The sequence below is a fragment of the Anastrepha obliqua genome, chromosome 5 (assembly GCF_027943255.1).
Source record: "Anastrepha obliqua isolate idAnaObli1 chromosome 5, idAnaObli1_1.0, whole genome shotgun sequence".
NCBI classification, from domain to species: domain Eukaryota; kingdom Metazoa; phylum Arthropoda; class Insecta; order Diptera; family Tephritidae; genus Anastrepha; species Anastrepha obliqua.
Genome location: NC_072896.1, coordinates 23,789,148 through 23,806,214, shown reverse-complemented (window position 1 = coordinate 23,806,214; position 17,067 = coordinate 23,789,148). Strand labels below are relative to the sequence as shown.

The following is a 17,067-nucleotide window of genomic DNA, read 5'->3' as shown; positions in this document are numbered from 1 at the left end:
CATAGTGTCCTGCTTCGACTCAAGTTCATAGTTTAATACAGTAATGAAGTGGTTGATGAACTCCAAGCGTCATACTTCAGGAGTGGCGTGAGCATTCTTGGCAATCATCCTCCACTGGTCTTAGACGCACGAAGATGATTGCTGTTGTTGTTGTTGTGTTGTTGTTGTTGTGGTAGCAGCATAAACATTCCCCATACTTACATACGGGGTTGCTGCTGGAGTGGCAATCCTTAGCCGGATATAAATCCGGGTCGTTTCGGTAACGTAGAACCGACTGCCGTGGAAACGTACCAAGATGATCATGTGGGTTGCCTAAAACAAGCGTAGACATGTTTGCAATCTTTTTTTTTTTCGAACAAGTTTTCCAACTTTTTCAAAAATGTTTGAGGACTTCGCATCTCGACTCGACTGGTCTGAGCGTTGAACAAACAAAAAATAGCAAAAGCGCAACCTTTAAATTGTTTGTTTGATACTTTAAGAGATATCGACAACTTCAGCCATCTACCGAGAAAATAATGGATTTTTTTTCCGCAAACTTATATTCCGTTTTTTTGGAATTATTTTGTCCACGAATTCTAAATACTTTATTTATTTAAAGCTTTTGCTCCAAAATTAAGAAAAACTTCGATATGCTCAACACTCGCTTTAAAGGCTTAAATTTGCAAAAGAAGATAACAAAAATCCATACAAATTTATTTCTTTGACGTAGCATTAGTAAGTATGTGTGTCTATATGCACATACCTCCCCACATTGGTGCTGACATTGAATGAGAGGAAGTGGAATCCCATAATGGTATTGCAGAGATGTGATTGCGAAACATTCGACCGTTGGGATGTGCTCTGATTCAACATTAGCAACGGATTCATTGCTTGGTGCAGTGGCCAACGACTGAAAAGGGGCAAGTGGCAAGAGAGAGAGAGAAAGAGAGAGAGTGAGAAAGGCGGAGAGGTTTATATATGTAGTATATGCAGAGATGCCTCCAAATGTAGGGATGTATACTAGGTGAACTATGTACTTGAAAAAAATTGCAGAAAATATAAAGGACCCGATAGCACGCGCACAGTAGCAGTGGCAGACACGCAGAAGCCAAAATAAAAGCAACAGTACAAGCGCACCATAATACGTACATACATACATACAAATTGACGTACATATGTATATGCATGCGTGTGGATGCTTGTATTGGCGTACATATGTCCTATAGCTTGGGGTTATTCGGACCCTCTAGGTTCAACAAAACATACATAGAACCACTCACACACACACACACACAGACTCGTATATCGAAACGGGTTTAATGTAGTCCGTACGCTGAACACGTTCGTACACTATCGGAACAAATAACGTCACGTAGACGCAGAGATTATAGAGCAGCTTTTATTATTTATCACAGCTGAAGTTGGGGAAAGAGGATAACTAACGAGCAGTAGACTCTTAAGCGAAAGCACCAACACCATCAACATGCTGGATATAAAGATACATAAGTGTATATATATGCATGTATGTATAAATGTATTGCACACACAGCCACCAACAAACAAATATATTATATGATGGCACCCAACTACGAATATCCTGGAAACACATAAAAACCAAAGCAAGCAAAGCAGCGAACTCCGAGTAACAGATTGCGCTGCTCCTTCAATGTATGCGAGTGTATAGGCAAGTATGCATACATACATACATACACGCATACTTGTAGAAAAGCCGCCCACAGTCAGCCGTTGCTGCTATTAGTTGGGAGAGAGAACGGAAGAAGGCAGGCAGTACGTGGCAAGTAAATGAAACGAAGTGCAGGGCAGAAGAGCGGTGTGGGGAGTAGGAAGAAGCAACTCAAGGATTTTTATGGTATCACATTGCGGGAATTCTTTTAAATCTTTGTTTTCTTCAATGTTATCAACGACTCATCTGCCGTATTCTGTATTTACATAAATGTGGGCAGTGTATTTATGGGTATGTGTGTATGTATGCATGCCTGCATGTATGTATGGGTGCATGCACATTTAACATATCGCACCCTAAATACAAAAGGGTCACAACTCAAAATACTAAGATTTTCAGGAGAGACGAAAAACGTTTTATGTAAAAATTTTTGTAATATTTAAAGAAAATATTGTTCCATCATGAAAATATACAACATTGAAGAAGGTTCTACTATATTTTTTTCAATTTTATATTATGTTTGCGAAAATAAAACAAAATTTTGATTTATGACTCTTTAACTGAAATTTTTTCGATTAACTAGGGATATTATCTTAAGTTGTGCCTTTTTAACTGATAAAATGTTGTAATTTTATAAGTTTCCTAACCTAATTGAACTCACTTTTCACAACTAAAGAGGCACAATGCAAAATAATATACCACGAAATGTATCACTTTTTACAGTTATAGAGGCAGAACTCAAAATAAAACTCTTTATGTGTAATAAAAGTAATCAGCTGTTCTTGAGCCCATTAACGCAACTCAAAATAAGGCTCTTTAGTTGATCGTGCAAAAGCAACACACTTGACATAAAAATAGACATAACTGTATTTTTGCAGTTAAAGAAGATAGTTATGTGAACGAAATATTTGCAGCAGTTAGAAATGTGTACTCTGAATTAATTTATGCAAAAAACTCAGTTTTGGAAAATTTTGAGTTGTGACCCTTTTGTATTTAGGGTGCGATATATGAGACTTTGATTATATACCAGCTCTGATTGTATGCTTTTAATTCAGCAAATGAAAGAGAGTATGTGGTGGAGTATCTCTGAGTAAATGCCTACATACAAACCCGCATAAATACATACATATATGAGTAGAACACTACACGCTTTAGATGCTTGTTGATGTTTGTTTGTCACACAGAGATCTGCACACATTTGCATACATTCATATCAGCTACCCATGGGGCCAGAGACATAGGCACACAATTTAAGGTCACCTCTTTTTGGTTTTCAAGTATTGAAAACCCAGGTTAAATCGATATAGGTATCAGGTAATTTTCCCAAAAAAATTATCCTATTAAAAACTTTTCTCTTTGGGCCATTTTGTGCAAGATACGAACTAAAAGATTCACCAGTCTCGAGGCGCTGAAAAAAGCCACTGTCCGCGTGTGGGCCAAAACTCCTGCAAGACACATTGGGGTAGCTTGCGATTCGTTTCTGGACCGTCTCAAGGCCATAGTAAAGGCAAAAGGTGGTCATATCGAGCAAAAGTAAATTGATTCTTAATTTTGTATTATTTTCATAAATTTTTTACTTTGAATTGAATAAAAGTAATTTTACAAACTAAATTTATGGCCCACTTCGAGTGTCGGATCCTGTACACTTAAGTTCTTCACTGTATACTATCAAAACTTCTATCTCATACTGCTACGATCAGCATTGTCTAAAATAAAGGCACAAAATCAAATGCCGCACTGTGCTTGATCTTGAGAAATTTTCTTCAAAATTTTCTCGCAAAACCGGTGTTTAGTCAAAGGCTCCATTTGTGCCCATTTCAGCTACCATATGTGTAGCTTTACCTCATCATAGCTATACTTCACTCATACACTCATATAACATAGGTACCTATGTACCTCCAGACATGCGACGTTTTGGCCGCGCAGCTATAGTATGCGACAAATGTACTAATACATACACGCGAACTTAGTATATAACTACGCACACATACATATGAACGCTTGGAACGGTTCGCATCTTTTTATATGCTTTATATCCTTCCACTTGACATCCTTTTAATTTTTCTTTTCTCTTTCGTGCCACTATCTGTTAGATCAGGGTAAAGTAAACTTTGGTTTTTACTGGCTACGCTGTGCGTTAGAGTAACGGGAAGTGGAAGTAGTAGAGTGGAAAAATCACATTAAATTGATTTAGTCTGTTTTCATTCCCGAAAGACATATTACTGCTTTCAGCGACTCTGTGTCGAAGCAAAACAAAAAAAAAAAGAATAAAACAAAAGACAAAAACAAAGAAAAAATAGAAGTCAAACGAATGAGCCGGAGAGATGAAATGTGATGATTGAGGTTCTGATTTTTATTTGTAATTTCTTTTAACAGATACTACAAGTGGAAAATGCAATTTGCTTTAGGAGTACTCATATGTATATAGTATATGTAGGTATGTGTGAACAAATTCAAAACGAGCTTTGGTTAAAGTGACTGCTTTTACACAGTCCAAAATATGATGTTTTTCATTTGATTTTTTAGAGCGTTTTTTTTTTCAATACTAGCGTTTGGCTTCAGTCAACTTTAGTAAGCTTCCTTTTCTTAGAAATCCGTGGCTGAAGCAATGGGATCAAATAGAAAACAAATAACTAACGAAACTTGATGCACTTTAGAAGGAATTTGAAGTACTAAAATTTCGTAGGTCGAATGAAAATATGACTTTCAGTCCCACCCCATGACTATCAGTCCCACCTACAGTGAATATTACATTTGAAAACCCATTTTTTAAGCTTAGTAAAGGCGCATTCGATGCGGGGTCCGGCACTCGAAGTGTAACCAATTAAAAAGACCATAAATTTAGTTTGGAAAATTACTTTTATTCAATTCAAAGTAAAAAATGTTTGAAAATAATACAAAATTAAGAATGAATTTACTTTTGCTCGATATGATCAACTTTTGTCTTGACTATGGTCTTGAAATGGTTCAGAAACGAATTGAAAGCTGTCCGAATGTGACTTGCAGGTATTTTGGCCCACTCGCGGGCAATGGCTTTTTTTAGCGCCGCGAGACTGGTGAATCTTTTAGTTCGGACCTTGCTCTCTAAAATAGCTCAAAGAGAATAATCCATCAGATTCGTGGCTGGTGAATTTGAGAGCCATTGTGTGGACGTTATGAAGTTCGGAACGTTGTTTTTTAGCCATTCTTAGTTCACTCGAGCTTTGTGAGACGGTGCCGAGTCCTGTGGAAACGTTCATGGTCTGCTACCGAAATGTTTGTCTGCCGACGACTTCCAAGCAACCTTCAGAATACTTTCCCGATAATATTTCGCATTTACCCTGACGTCAGGCTCAATGAAAACGATTGGAGAGCGCCCATTTGCGGTTACAGCGGCACAAACCATTACCTGTGCCGGGTGCTGCCTTCTGGTGGCCAATCGATGACTCAAAAAATCCCTATCGTTTTGGAAGTTTACGAATTGCTCGATTTGAAAAATTTTCTCGTCAAAAAACACAATATTCGAAAATTGACCGCTTTCGGCCAAATGCAGCAAGTTCTTCGCTCTCTAAAGTTCGATTTGTTGCTGCTTTGGTGTGAGATCATGCGCCATTGGGATCTTGTAAGGCTTCACTTTAACTTCAATTTTCAATATGCGGCGGATGCTATGCTCAGATATTTTCAGTTCTTTCGCCATTTGATTGGCACTTCGTCGGCGGTCGGGGATTTCGCTCAAGTCGCTTCTTCACTTTTTGAACCATTTCACGTGACGTTGCAGTCTTTTGATGGCCACCTCCATGACGTTTCGTGATGCTACCACTATCATTGTAACGAGTAATGGTGCGATGAACAAAAACTGTGTTTCCTTTAAGAAGCTCGAGCTCACGAACAATCGACGGTTGTGATTTTCCAGCCAAATATAATGCAATCACACTATTGCTTTTGAAATCCATTACTGATTTTTTTTTCGCGTTTACTATGGGCAAAATGCTTCCGCGCGCTTATAAAAAATACTCTGGACTGCCATTTAGCCAACTAACAGACAGCTGATGCTGCGAGAGCAGTCTGAAGTTGGTTACATTTACAAAAATTACATTTATTTGGAAGCACTTAATAGTAAGACCGCTTTCATGCCGGGAAACATTTGTTGCTTCCTTTCGTTACTTGTTTTTTTTTTTTTGTATTTTTAGAACCGGGAAATCTTAAATAGATATCATCAACATAAATCGCATGCACGATTCATACTGCCCTCTAAAGGTACACCTCATTTGGAACCACGCAATATTTTTAGTATTTTCTTATTAAGCTGGATTTGCGAAACTGTACACCTAAGGGCTCAGCCCTCAACTCCGTCACCTCCACCACTCTCTCTGTAGAACTGCTTTAACTGCTGTTACTTTACTTTGCTCGATGTATCTAAGGTCTTTGTGAATTCTTGTAACATAAGCAGTTACCTCATCCCAACCTTCTTCTGACTCAGACATTAACTCAACTGCATTTGGAAGTCTTATTATTGTCATAAAAGGGACATTGGAAACTGACATTTTGACATAAGTCCATCGCCCCTTGTTGAATGTGTCCCATCGATTTAGGCACCATTTTAGTGAAATAAGTCGTTCCCCTCCCTTAATCGCCTTTTTACTTATTTCCAGCTCAGCCGAGCATCTGTCGTAGACCCGTTTCATCTCATCCGCGAGCATATCCGCTAGTATCATACCAGCTATCACACACGCCGTATCATCTGATATAGTTCGATAACCAAGGCAAACCTTTAGGGCATTTATCCTCTGCAGATAATAGTTTCCTTCTGTTATTTATGAATTTATTCATTTAGTCACATTTGCCAGACTGGCGATACATACAGGACAACTGAGGTAGCGCGATGACCATGAAGAGCTATGCATTTTAGGTAGTCCATGTTTTCAATTTACTACTTCATAAGCTCTTTGAGAGATCCTACGATCTGCTGGGCAAATGAAATGGTAAACAAAGAGCTCAACTTGGTGTCAGCTAACCACTTTAGAACTTCAATGTTTCCCTAAATTTCGATGGCTGTCCTCAACCTGGATTTTTATTGATCGTTGGTACTTTTCATCTACGCTATTTTGACATTTTTCGCGATAATTAAATGTTTGCAAATAATTTGAAGCAAGAAAGTTGGAGTTTGAAGGATTACCCTTTTTTTAAAAAAAAAAACAAAAAGAAACAAAAAAGAAAGAAATGTCAATTCCCGTCACCATTGGTCGGCCATAGAAGAGTGCCTTCAATATTCTATTCTTAACAGGCGGAAGCAATGATAGGTAGGTAGGTAGGGTGGTTGTCATAAAGACACACTTAGACCTTTCGCAGGTTCATTGTGATACCACTGGAGCTTATCCTTACCCTACATGTTCCTTTTCAAACCATCCGGTAGCTTTAATAAACGAGCAGAGCATCGTTAGGTTTAGATGCGCTATGTCCGCTACATCAGTTAAAAATTCCGTATTGAGAGTGCGCAGCCTTCTCATAGCTAAGCTTTCACACTCACATAAAAGGTGTCTGACTGTTTCCTCTTCTTCTGTATTAAGACAGCTTCTACAGAAATCGGAGACGGGAGTCCTAACCTTCTAGCGTGGCTGCCTATTAAGCAATGACCAGTTAAAACACCTATCATTTTTCTTATAGATTCTCTGTTAAATCTTAGCAATGATTCATTAATATAGTAGCTTTGCTGTTGTTGCATATCTGTCTAGTATACTTCAAAGAGACAATAAATTGTTGGAAATCCACCTTTTACAGGAAAAAATATTTGAAGAATAATTTTATGTTCACAGATCAGAAAATTCTTGCCAAAAACACATTTTTCTCTGAGGGCAATAATATATAGTTAATATATTTTTTTAATTTATTTACTATTTTTAATTTAAATTAATTTTAATTAATCACCCTATCGAATTTATAATTTGTATATATTATAATTTTTGCAAATGGCGTTGTACGATAATCATATTTGGCACTAATGAATGAGACAGCAACAAAATAAACAGGCAATGGAGTGCATAAAGGTCAAAATAAAGATGTTTAACACTCAAAATCATTTGTTTGTGTTTAGTGAAAAAGTTATTCAAATGCAAAATTTAATGATTAAATTTGCGCCACATATTACATACTATCTGATTATGATAAAGCTAAGCCTAACTGTAAGTTTTTTAATCTTAGCCTATAAACTTCAATATATAACGTTGAACGGCATCGTTTTGATCCACCTATTTTCATTCAATGGGGGCTGATCTCTTTGTTCCATGCCCTTTGTATGAGCGAGAGCAACAGCAAGCGGATTTGTATGGCTCTGCAAGTTTATAAGATATTTTTAGCTGCTATTTTTGATTTCAGCATCCATCGATCCATGGGCATTAGGCGCGCAGTTAATCAGCGCATATGATACTGGAACCCTATTGACTTGCTTAATCGTGAAGATTGACTTCATGTTCTAATAGGTCCAGAGCTCAGAAAATAGTCAGCGGCATTTATTTTTTCCTCCACTGAACTTGAAATTTTCTTAAACAATTTACCAATTCGCAAGTTTTTCATATTTATTCCCATCGCCAGTGTGCGAAAGGAACGAATTATTGAAATCATCTGATTTTAGCTGGGACAAAATTTTCCAATCAATTTCATGCTCTCCGTGCTTTAAAGCATGGCTGCAGGTCCCTGTTTTATGTCGCTTCCAAATTGCAAATGATTTTTAGCAACATTTTTTCAGCTCAGGGCAGGTTTGCTAAGGCCTTAAAAATCATGTTCCATCAGTGGATGGCAGCATGAACACTATGGAAAACGAATTCGGGGCCACCCGAATGGTAGCCACACGCAATCTATGATACTACACACCACGGCGGAGGAGCATGCGTTTAATACAGTTTTGGTGTTTATATAATTAACATACAAACATACATGCCAATGAATAAATGAACACAGCCATATTTGTGTACACAGTATATATATGTATATATGTATGTATGTATGTACTATAAATGCCAATTAGTAGTTAAGTTTTACGAATTGCAATAAAATCAGAATTCGTTGAACGCTAATCATAGCTTCGATTTTATTAGAATTGATTAAATTGATTGTGTTGGTACAAATGCACTACATACACACAGATTACATAAGCACACTCGCAGATACACATCCATATATAATACGTAAGCACCAATCTGCATGTATGTGTACTGGACAATGTATATTAGGTGTCCAGAATCAAGAACGTGCCAGATTTCACGTGCGTTTAGAATCAGCTTTTATTTGTAGAAATACACTCATAGGTACCTATTCAATCACATTCAAGATATTATATTATTCAGCTCGGTATTTCGGGCATTTCAGCCAGCAGCGCTTTAAATTCGATTCGCTTGCATTTGCCTTCCATCTAAGCTTTCGCTTCATATAAAACCACAAAAACCACAGATGATCCGCATGTTGAAGTTTAAACATCTATAGCGCCACAGCACAAAGTGTAAAGGGGGTGGCATGGAGAAACAAAAAAAACGAAACCCAAAAACACCACCACCACCATGCGTTGGTCCCATTGTGGTGTGTTATTGGGGGGTTGTAAATTGGAGCAATGGTTGTTGCACACAACAGATCTCCGCAGCCATGTCAGTGAGGTTAATGGCGTTATGCAGAGCAGGGGGCAGTGAGTAGTGAAAATAGGTGGTACATAGGCAGAAGGTAGAAGGCGAAGATGGCAGACATTTTATTTGTGTTGGTGAGCATTAAAAAGAAAAATCCTCAGCCATGATACTGAAAAACCGAGATATCTACTAAAATATTCGTACATTTGGTTTACTATACATACATACGCACATACATACATATACAAATGTAAGTGCAAAGTGTAAATGTACGACGGCCATGTGAATGCTGCTTAGCTGCGTGTGTACAGCAGATGTGAAGCGCAATAAAAACAAAATAGAAAACTAAATGCAATAAAAACCAAAGGCAACTTGGAAAGGGCGTAAAAAAATATACAAAAAAATGAAAAACAGTAAAATATGTTGGAGAAATGAGAGCTTTCGCGCAGATTTCATGAGTTTATCGATTTTCTGCATTCAAAGCATTTTAAAGCCTGAGATTTCTTGTGCTTCGTAACACTTGGCGTGGTGACTGTGGATGTGTAAATTTATTGAAAGGCGAACGTGGGAGTTATTTGAATTTTATGCGCTAATAATATTTAAAAATTATGGATATGAATGCTGAATCTCAAAAATTGTAAAACAAAATTAGAAAGACACTAAGGGGACAGATACCTGTAAATGGCCATATTTCCCTGATTTTCATTAATTTTCATAAATTTAAAATGAAGAAGTCCAATATATTCTTCACTCAATTCTTCCAAGAAGGTCGCAGCGGGGCTTCTCAATAGGCGGTCATTGTACTATTTTTGCTTCAAAAAAGTTATTTTTTCGTAAAATTTTCGAAAGAATTTTTTTTTTCCAAATTTTACAGGTATCTGTCAAATTTAAATCAATTAAAATCGAAAATTTGATGAGGCCAACAAACGAAAATGGGCAGGTTAGACCCCGACATACCAAATATATAGAGATTTATTTGTGAAAAAAGCCCTTACGCTTGAATTTAAACGACTCATCTAACATCTCTCTTCCTTTGTTCGGCAACTGTCACCCTGCCAACCCGGCAAAACAACAATTTTCCGTTAGATGATCTCGATGACTACAGTTAATGTAGAATTTACCTAAGCAGGTAGTACATTAAAAGGCTTTTACTACAACAAAAACAACAACAACAGTTGACTTAAGTTAGTTAATAATATCGAATTGTCGACAATTAACGGCTGTTGTGTGAATTCTTAATTAGGCAGTGTCTACACCATTAATTAATGTGTCGAGAAAAAACGTAGCTTCAAAATAATTTTCAATTATTCGTTGAAATGAAAGGTTTCCCTATTGGTGAAATATGAATTTTTAAGGGGGGAGCCTGCTTTAGAGGCTTCAAACATTTTTTTTGGGAAGGAAAGAAATATTCCATTGAAACTTTCAGGTTTTATTGTTATACATTTCAACAGTCTTCTCAAATTTTTTCATTAAAATATATGTCATATTATGCCTGGTACAAGCATTTTGCCGAGACGACTCGAATGAAAGATGTAGGTCGCAATTTTCATCAGAAACCAAAACCCCAAAAAAAAATTTATTTTAGTACAGTATAGCTTCTAGTTAAACCCACAAAATTAAACAAAAAGTGAAAAATTCAACAATTATTCGCTAATTAAAAAAAAAAATTTTTTTTTTTTTGGAAAACTAATTCACTTTAGATTGTTTAAAAAGTGGGTTAATCATAACTTTCTTAAGGTTTTTTAGGTTCAACTAGAAGAGAATTTAATTCGAATTCCGAATACAATCAATTTTATCTCGTTTCGATAGGATGTTTAACTTTTTTCCTATCTTCCCCGCCAATTAGGAAATATCGTAAATATAAAAAACCGAGAAATCGCACCTCGAGCGATCCGGCCGCTCGTATACCTGCTCGACGCTTGCTCACAATTTCTTCTGTAACTCCGAAAATATTTTGAATTTGGTTCTGAAATTTTGGAGACACATTTTTGGATAGTTGGGAAAGACATTTATGCAAAAAAGAAATCGATTTTTTGAAGCCTTTAAAGCAGGCACCCCTTGAAATGGAAATTTTCACACCGTTCGAAGCCCCCATTGATAAAATTTGCATTTTTTTTAATAATTTTGAATGTAGAAAATATAGAAAATTTATTAAAGTAGTGAGCCGAAGTGTATGATTTGGAAATCTTACAGACTAAATATAAATATTGCTCATTTACTGAGTGTACATAGTTTATTTAATATAAGGTGGGGCAAAATTAATCATTCAATTGTTTTTGTGTAATGTTTTACTAAAAAAAATAATTTTGAGTGATAGAAATCTTGACTATGATCTTTAAGCGCTTTGTTGCTTAACTGTTTGTTACTACAGTTGTCTATTTCACAAGGGCCAAAAGTATAAATCTTCCCATAGGGTGATTAAATTTGCGCCACCTTGTATACATGCTTTTCTGTTTAATTCCTAAGTGTCAAGTATGTTTGACGTACGACGCCACTTTGAAAAATTATAAACCTTCCGATAGGATGATTAATTTTGCGCCACCTTATATAACAAAGTAGTGCATTTCTGAAACCGAATTGGCGAAGTGAAAAATCAAAGCGGGCATATTTATCTAATACTAAGTTATTAAGTAATTCGTTTTATAGGCGTCAATAAAAAATGTGTGGTGCCGTCTAAGAGTTTGGCAGGGGCATACAATTTTACCAATTCTAGTAGTTGTAGGCAATCATTGTGCCCATTGATAATATCACATAAAAAAGTTACCTTTTACTTTCAAGTGTATGTGGACTTGTGAGTTTGCACCTTGAACTGTAAGAAGGAACGGGTAAATCAAAATTCAACTCTGATAAGAAGTACTTCATAAAAACTTTTTGAATACGCTTAATTTGCCCGCTTTTATTGTGGACGTCATAGAACAAATTTTATATAATGCGGTCATATTCCGTGTTCCAGAATCGGAGTGGAGAGGAGAAATTACAGAACTGCACAAGTCCCTTTTGCCACTAATGACAGGAAGTCCTTTTTGACTACACCTTTAACAAGACTTGTTCTTAAGGTATCTCTATTTTTGCTATAGACATTATATAAGTTTTTATGAAAATGTTCTTCACTAAAAAGGTTCAGTGTTTGCCACGTTTCTACAAGAAGAACTACGTCATAATCACTATGAGATGTGCCAGCATACATACATACATATGTCATATCAGATATATTTTGATAGTAGACTTTTAAAGACAAACATATTTATTCTAGGATATGTTTCGCTTGCAATACTACAATAGTATTAGTTTATCTATGGCAACTTAAGTACATCGCGATTTTTTGAAAAACAAAAACCCGAAGAGGTCGTATTTTCACTTCACACGACCATAACGAAGTGTCAAGCTGCTTATAGTGGATTGAAGGCGAGATACCAAGCTTGAAATTTACTTTTGCCAATGATTCATGGCTCACATCTTTTTTTTTGTAGTAATTAGCTTAAAGTCTAGTTTTAAATTCTCGGCTGGCTCAATGGGTTGAAGAAAATAACTTTCTCACAGAGTTTCATGCAAGTTTCCGGCAAAAGTACTCAACGATTGACAATATCTACAGTCTTGCGTTGTACTCTATTGACTAAAATTTAACGAGAAAAAAAATACGTGGAAGATATCCCCACCAAATTTTTTAACTTCATTGAACAGGTATATCTAGACACAAGATCCATAATATGGACAGGTGGAGATTATTCAGATGATTTTAAAACGTACGCTGGGGTAAAGCAAGTGTGTCTAGTGTATCTTATAGTTTTTCCGCTATATTTAAATGACTTGAGTGAAGATTTGGATGGTTCTTGAAAGTTGGCGATCGAAATATGAGGCTGCCGGTGATATAATCACTTGGGCCGATGAATAAATACACTTTAAAAAATGGTAAATAATCTAGAGACTTGCATGGAGGTTAACCTAGCCAAATCGGCAATAATGGTTTTTCATTGTGTTGGCAAACTATTGAAAAACGAGTGAATATTATTATACAATAATAGACACGTACTGCTACCTGGGTTGGTTCTTACACTCAAAATGGTTTTCCAAAAAAGGAGTAACCCCGCAATGCTAAGTTTAAACTTCACATAGAATAGCTTTTTTGAATAGAAGGACATAAAATTAGATGTGAAATGGAAAATCTTTCAATCAGTCTGTCGAGCTGTCCAAAGTTAAGCGGCGCAGGTGTGGGGATACTGAATGTTCGAGATGACAAATTAGAACTGAAATTCATAAAGAACATTTTAAGCACTCCAGCTGTCCGCCTACTTATGCTTCTAATTTATAAACATAAGGTGCGTTTTATAATCATAATAAACCCCTAATTTTTCAAAGTATTTTTATTTATAGATTTCTGAGGAAAATAAAAATTTTTCACATCGATTAAAGTAACAAAAGTTATCTGTTTTTTAATTTTCAATACATAAGGAAAATTTTTTAGCAAAAACGTATTTCCGGGCGTTTCAGAATGATAAGACACTGTTTAATTAATGTGATCGTTGAACAAAAGTATAATTTTTACGAATTTTTTTTCTGTCGTCTAGAATATTTCAGTATTCTATGGACGCACCATTTGCTTTAGCGACACAAAATAACATTTTTTTCATGGATTCTGCTAACTTTTTAAGTAAATTTACATCTAGAGAAGCCCATTCTGCCTTAATTGCCGCTTTAAGCTCGTTGGTGTTGTCAAATTGGCGATTGTTGCCATAAACTCTTCTGTCTAAAATACCCCAAATTTTTTCTATTGGGTTTAGAACCGGAGAACACGCCGGCCAGTTTATAGTTTCTATGGAACAATCGGTCAAGTACTGCCTTGTTCCCCTGCTTAAGTGGATTCGGGCGTTGTCTTGCTGAAAAGCGAAGGGCACTTCCCGATTATCCTAAATAAAAGGAAGGAGACTATTTTTCAAAACGTTTTTGTAGTCCCCATTATTTATTCGCGTTGATGTAAACTGTACATAGAGAGTTGCATTCGATGTAAAAGCACCCAAAACCATAACAGAACTTCCACAGAAGTTGCGCTTGGAAAATAAGAGGGGGCTCTTGCGCAAATCTCTCCAACAATTAAAAAAACCATCGGGTCCATCCAGGCTCCATTTTTTTCATGCGAAAATACAACCTTTTTAAAAAATAATATTAAATTGGGCAACATTAAAAATATTCCAAATATCTTACTGTGCCAGCTTATACCATGGCAAAAGATGGGGTCCTTTTCTTATTTTTGATAATTTTAAATGCTTTCACTTCTGTAATGTGCGCCAAATTGTTGTTTTTGGGACGCTATTTTGAACAACAGCGGCCAAGTTGGAGCACCACTTAGTCGAATTAGAAGCTTTCCTTATGATTGTTCGCTGTTTTCGAGTTGATAGTGATAATTTTCTTCCGACGGGCTTCAAAACGTTGTAATTCTCAGGATTCGTTCTTATAAAGAACTGGACCGTAGTGTTAGCTCAAAGTTATTTTACAGATGCCAAAGAAAAACTTTAAATTTCATCGTTTTTAAAACCTGAAGTAATTGCTTTACGCTAAATGGCCTTTACAATAAAAACTGGTCTTTATGTAACTTTAATTAGAAGGAAACAGTTCAACATTTTCTTGAGCGATGCTTTATATTAAAAAAGGATCGCTGTACCTTCTTGGGAAAGACCGTCCTTAGTAAAACCGAAATAGTTCAAGTTCTAAATGGTGTAAATGATTTTCAATGGAAAAAATTAATCAATTTTATTACTAGAGCATTAAAGTTCAGACAATTTATTATATGTAAGAATAGAAAAATTAACACTAGATCACGGTGAAAGTGGCCAATCTACATTTTATGATGGTCGAATACTTATTCTCTAAAAAATAAGTTTGTATAGGGTTGCCATAGAATTTTAAGTTCCAAACGAAGATTTTAGTTGAAAACTTAAAACTTTGTCAATACGTACTTTTATGTTACACAGTTTGTTCCAAAAATTGGGTGGGTAGGGTTGCTATCGAGATAATATTTGTATGCATAATGTAAACGGAGGAGATAATTAATATGCAAATCTGTAGTTAACGTAAAGGTTTTTTTTAACACGGTTTGTAGGGAAGCTCCGACAGGGTTACCATACAATTTTGTGAGGTGTCACTTGAAGAAAAATCTTCGAGTGTATTTTTGTGCTCCTCATAAAAACCATTTGCCGTTTGAAGTCGGCTTAAAACTGTAGGTCCCTCCATTTGTGGAACAACATCGAAACGCATGCCACAAATAGGAGAAGGAGCTCGGCCAAACACCCAAAACGGGTGTAAGTGCCAATTATTTGTTTATTTATTTACATGTAGAAAAGTGAAAAATAACAAAATCCCACACTAAAAATTTTCTATTAGTATATCATTGCCCATTATTTAGCACTTTTTTACAAGTACACCCTCCAACTATCAGTAAAAAATTTAAAATTTACAATTTTCTTTTATTCTTCCGCTCTTTGCAGGCGAAAAACCACACAAATGCACGGTGTGCGGCAAGGCGTTCAGCCAAAGCTCCAACCTCATCACACACTCACGCAAACACACCGGCTACAAACCGTTCGCCTGCAAACTTTGCCACAAATCGTTCCAGCGCAAAGTCGATCTGCGACGGCATAAAGAAACCCAACACACCGACTTAAGGCCACTGATCGAACGCAATCTCGGCGGCAAGGTGGAGTTCATGGCCGCCGCAGCAGCAGCGGCAGCATCACAAATGGGCCAACATGAAGGTTTGACGTCCACTATGGGTGGTCATCATGATGGTGGTGGAGGTGGTGGCGGCGTCATTGGCAGTAACAACATGGGAGCTGCTGCTGCGGCAGCGGCGGCGGCAGCTGCATCCTCCATCAATACACAATTGGCATCAATGAATTGCCAAAAAGTATCTTTGCTGGTATAACAGGCACAATAGCAGAGACAACAATTGCAATTACAACAACAGCATGAAAGATTGTTGGAACAACAGCGACGGCTGCAGCAATGCCTCAAAGTCGATTAGGTGTGAGGCGCGGGATATTCAGCAATCAAAGGATAATTACACTAACAACGATTATGTGCAATAAGATTAAATAAAAAGAACAAATTCGAAGATTATAAAATGCGGAATAATTGCTTACGAAAAATTCCATGTACAGTTAATATGTCTACAGCAAAAAAACAAACAACAAAAACAAAGCAAACAAACACAGTCTGCGTAACTCTTCAAATTTCCAGTGTTGCCAAAGCAAAGCAATAGTTTTGCGCTTATTTTTTATTTTTAATTTAATATGTTAAAAATTTAAATATGTATGTATGTATGTATCTATATTTTTTATTATCTAAGCCCTCCTAATTCTTAACTGAAAAAGAAAATAAAAGTAAAAATAAAAATAAAAATAATACACAAAGCAAAGCTTCTAAGAAATGCTAGTTATGTAACTCACGCCTCATTTGCTCGCATTCTTCTTCTTAATTTTCATCCTTAAACACTTTTCCAGTTGCACAAAAACAAAGCTGCTTTAAGTAAATCTGTAAATATTAGCATAGAAATTATCTTGTAATATACGTATGTTTTTATGTATGTATTTAACGGTAACTAAATTGTATGTATGTAATTGTAATTAAGTAAGTAATATAATCTATTTTCTCCACACATACATACACATACATGTATATGTGTGTAAGAAGTAAAAAACAAAAACACTATTCTCGCTTCTAAATAAATAGTTAGCCGTGGATTTTACTGACGCGTAATTAATACGTTTACACACACACGCACACATCCAAAAATTAAAAAAATGTAAATGTGCGCTAGTGTGT

The 17,067-nt window shown here is 36.2% G+C and overlaps 1 protein-coding gene across 2 annotated transcripts in view; it reads left to right on the top strand.

Moving 5' to 3' along the window:
• The window catches only part of LOC129249117 (B-cell CLL/lymphoma 6 member B protein), a 91,014-nt gene extending 74,466 nt beyond the window's left edge, over positions 1 to 16,548 (top strand). For both annotated transcript variants that reach the window (XM_054888768.1, XM_054888769.1), the window contains exon 5: positions 15,732 to 16,548. In XM_054888768.1, coding sequence (XP_054744743.1) covers positions 15,732 to 16,168 — 437 coding nt within the window. In that variant the 3' untranslated portion in view covers positions 16,169 to 16,548. The remainder of the gene's footprint in view (positions 1 to 15,731) is intronic.
• The last annotated feature ends 519 nt before the right edge of the window (positions 16,549 to 17,067 follow it).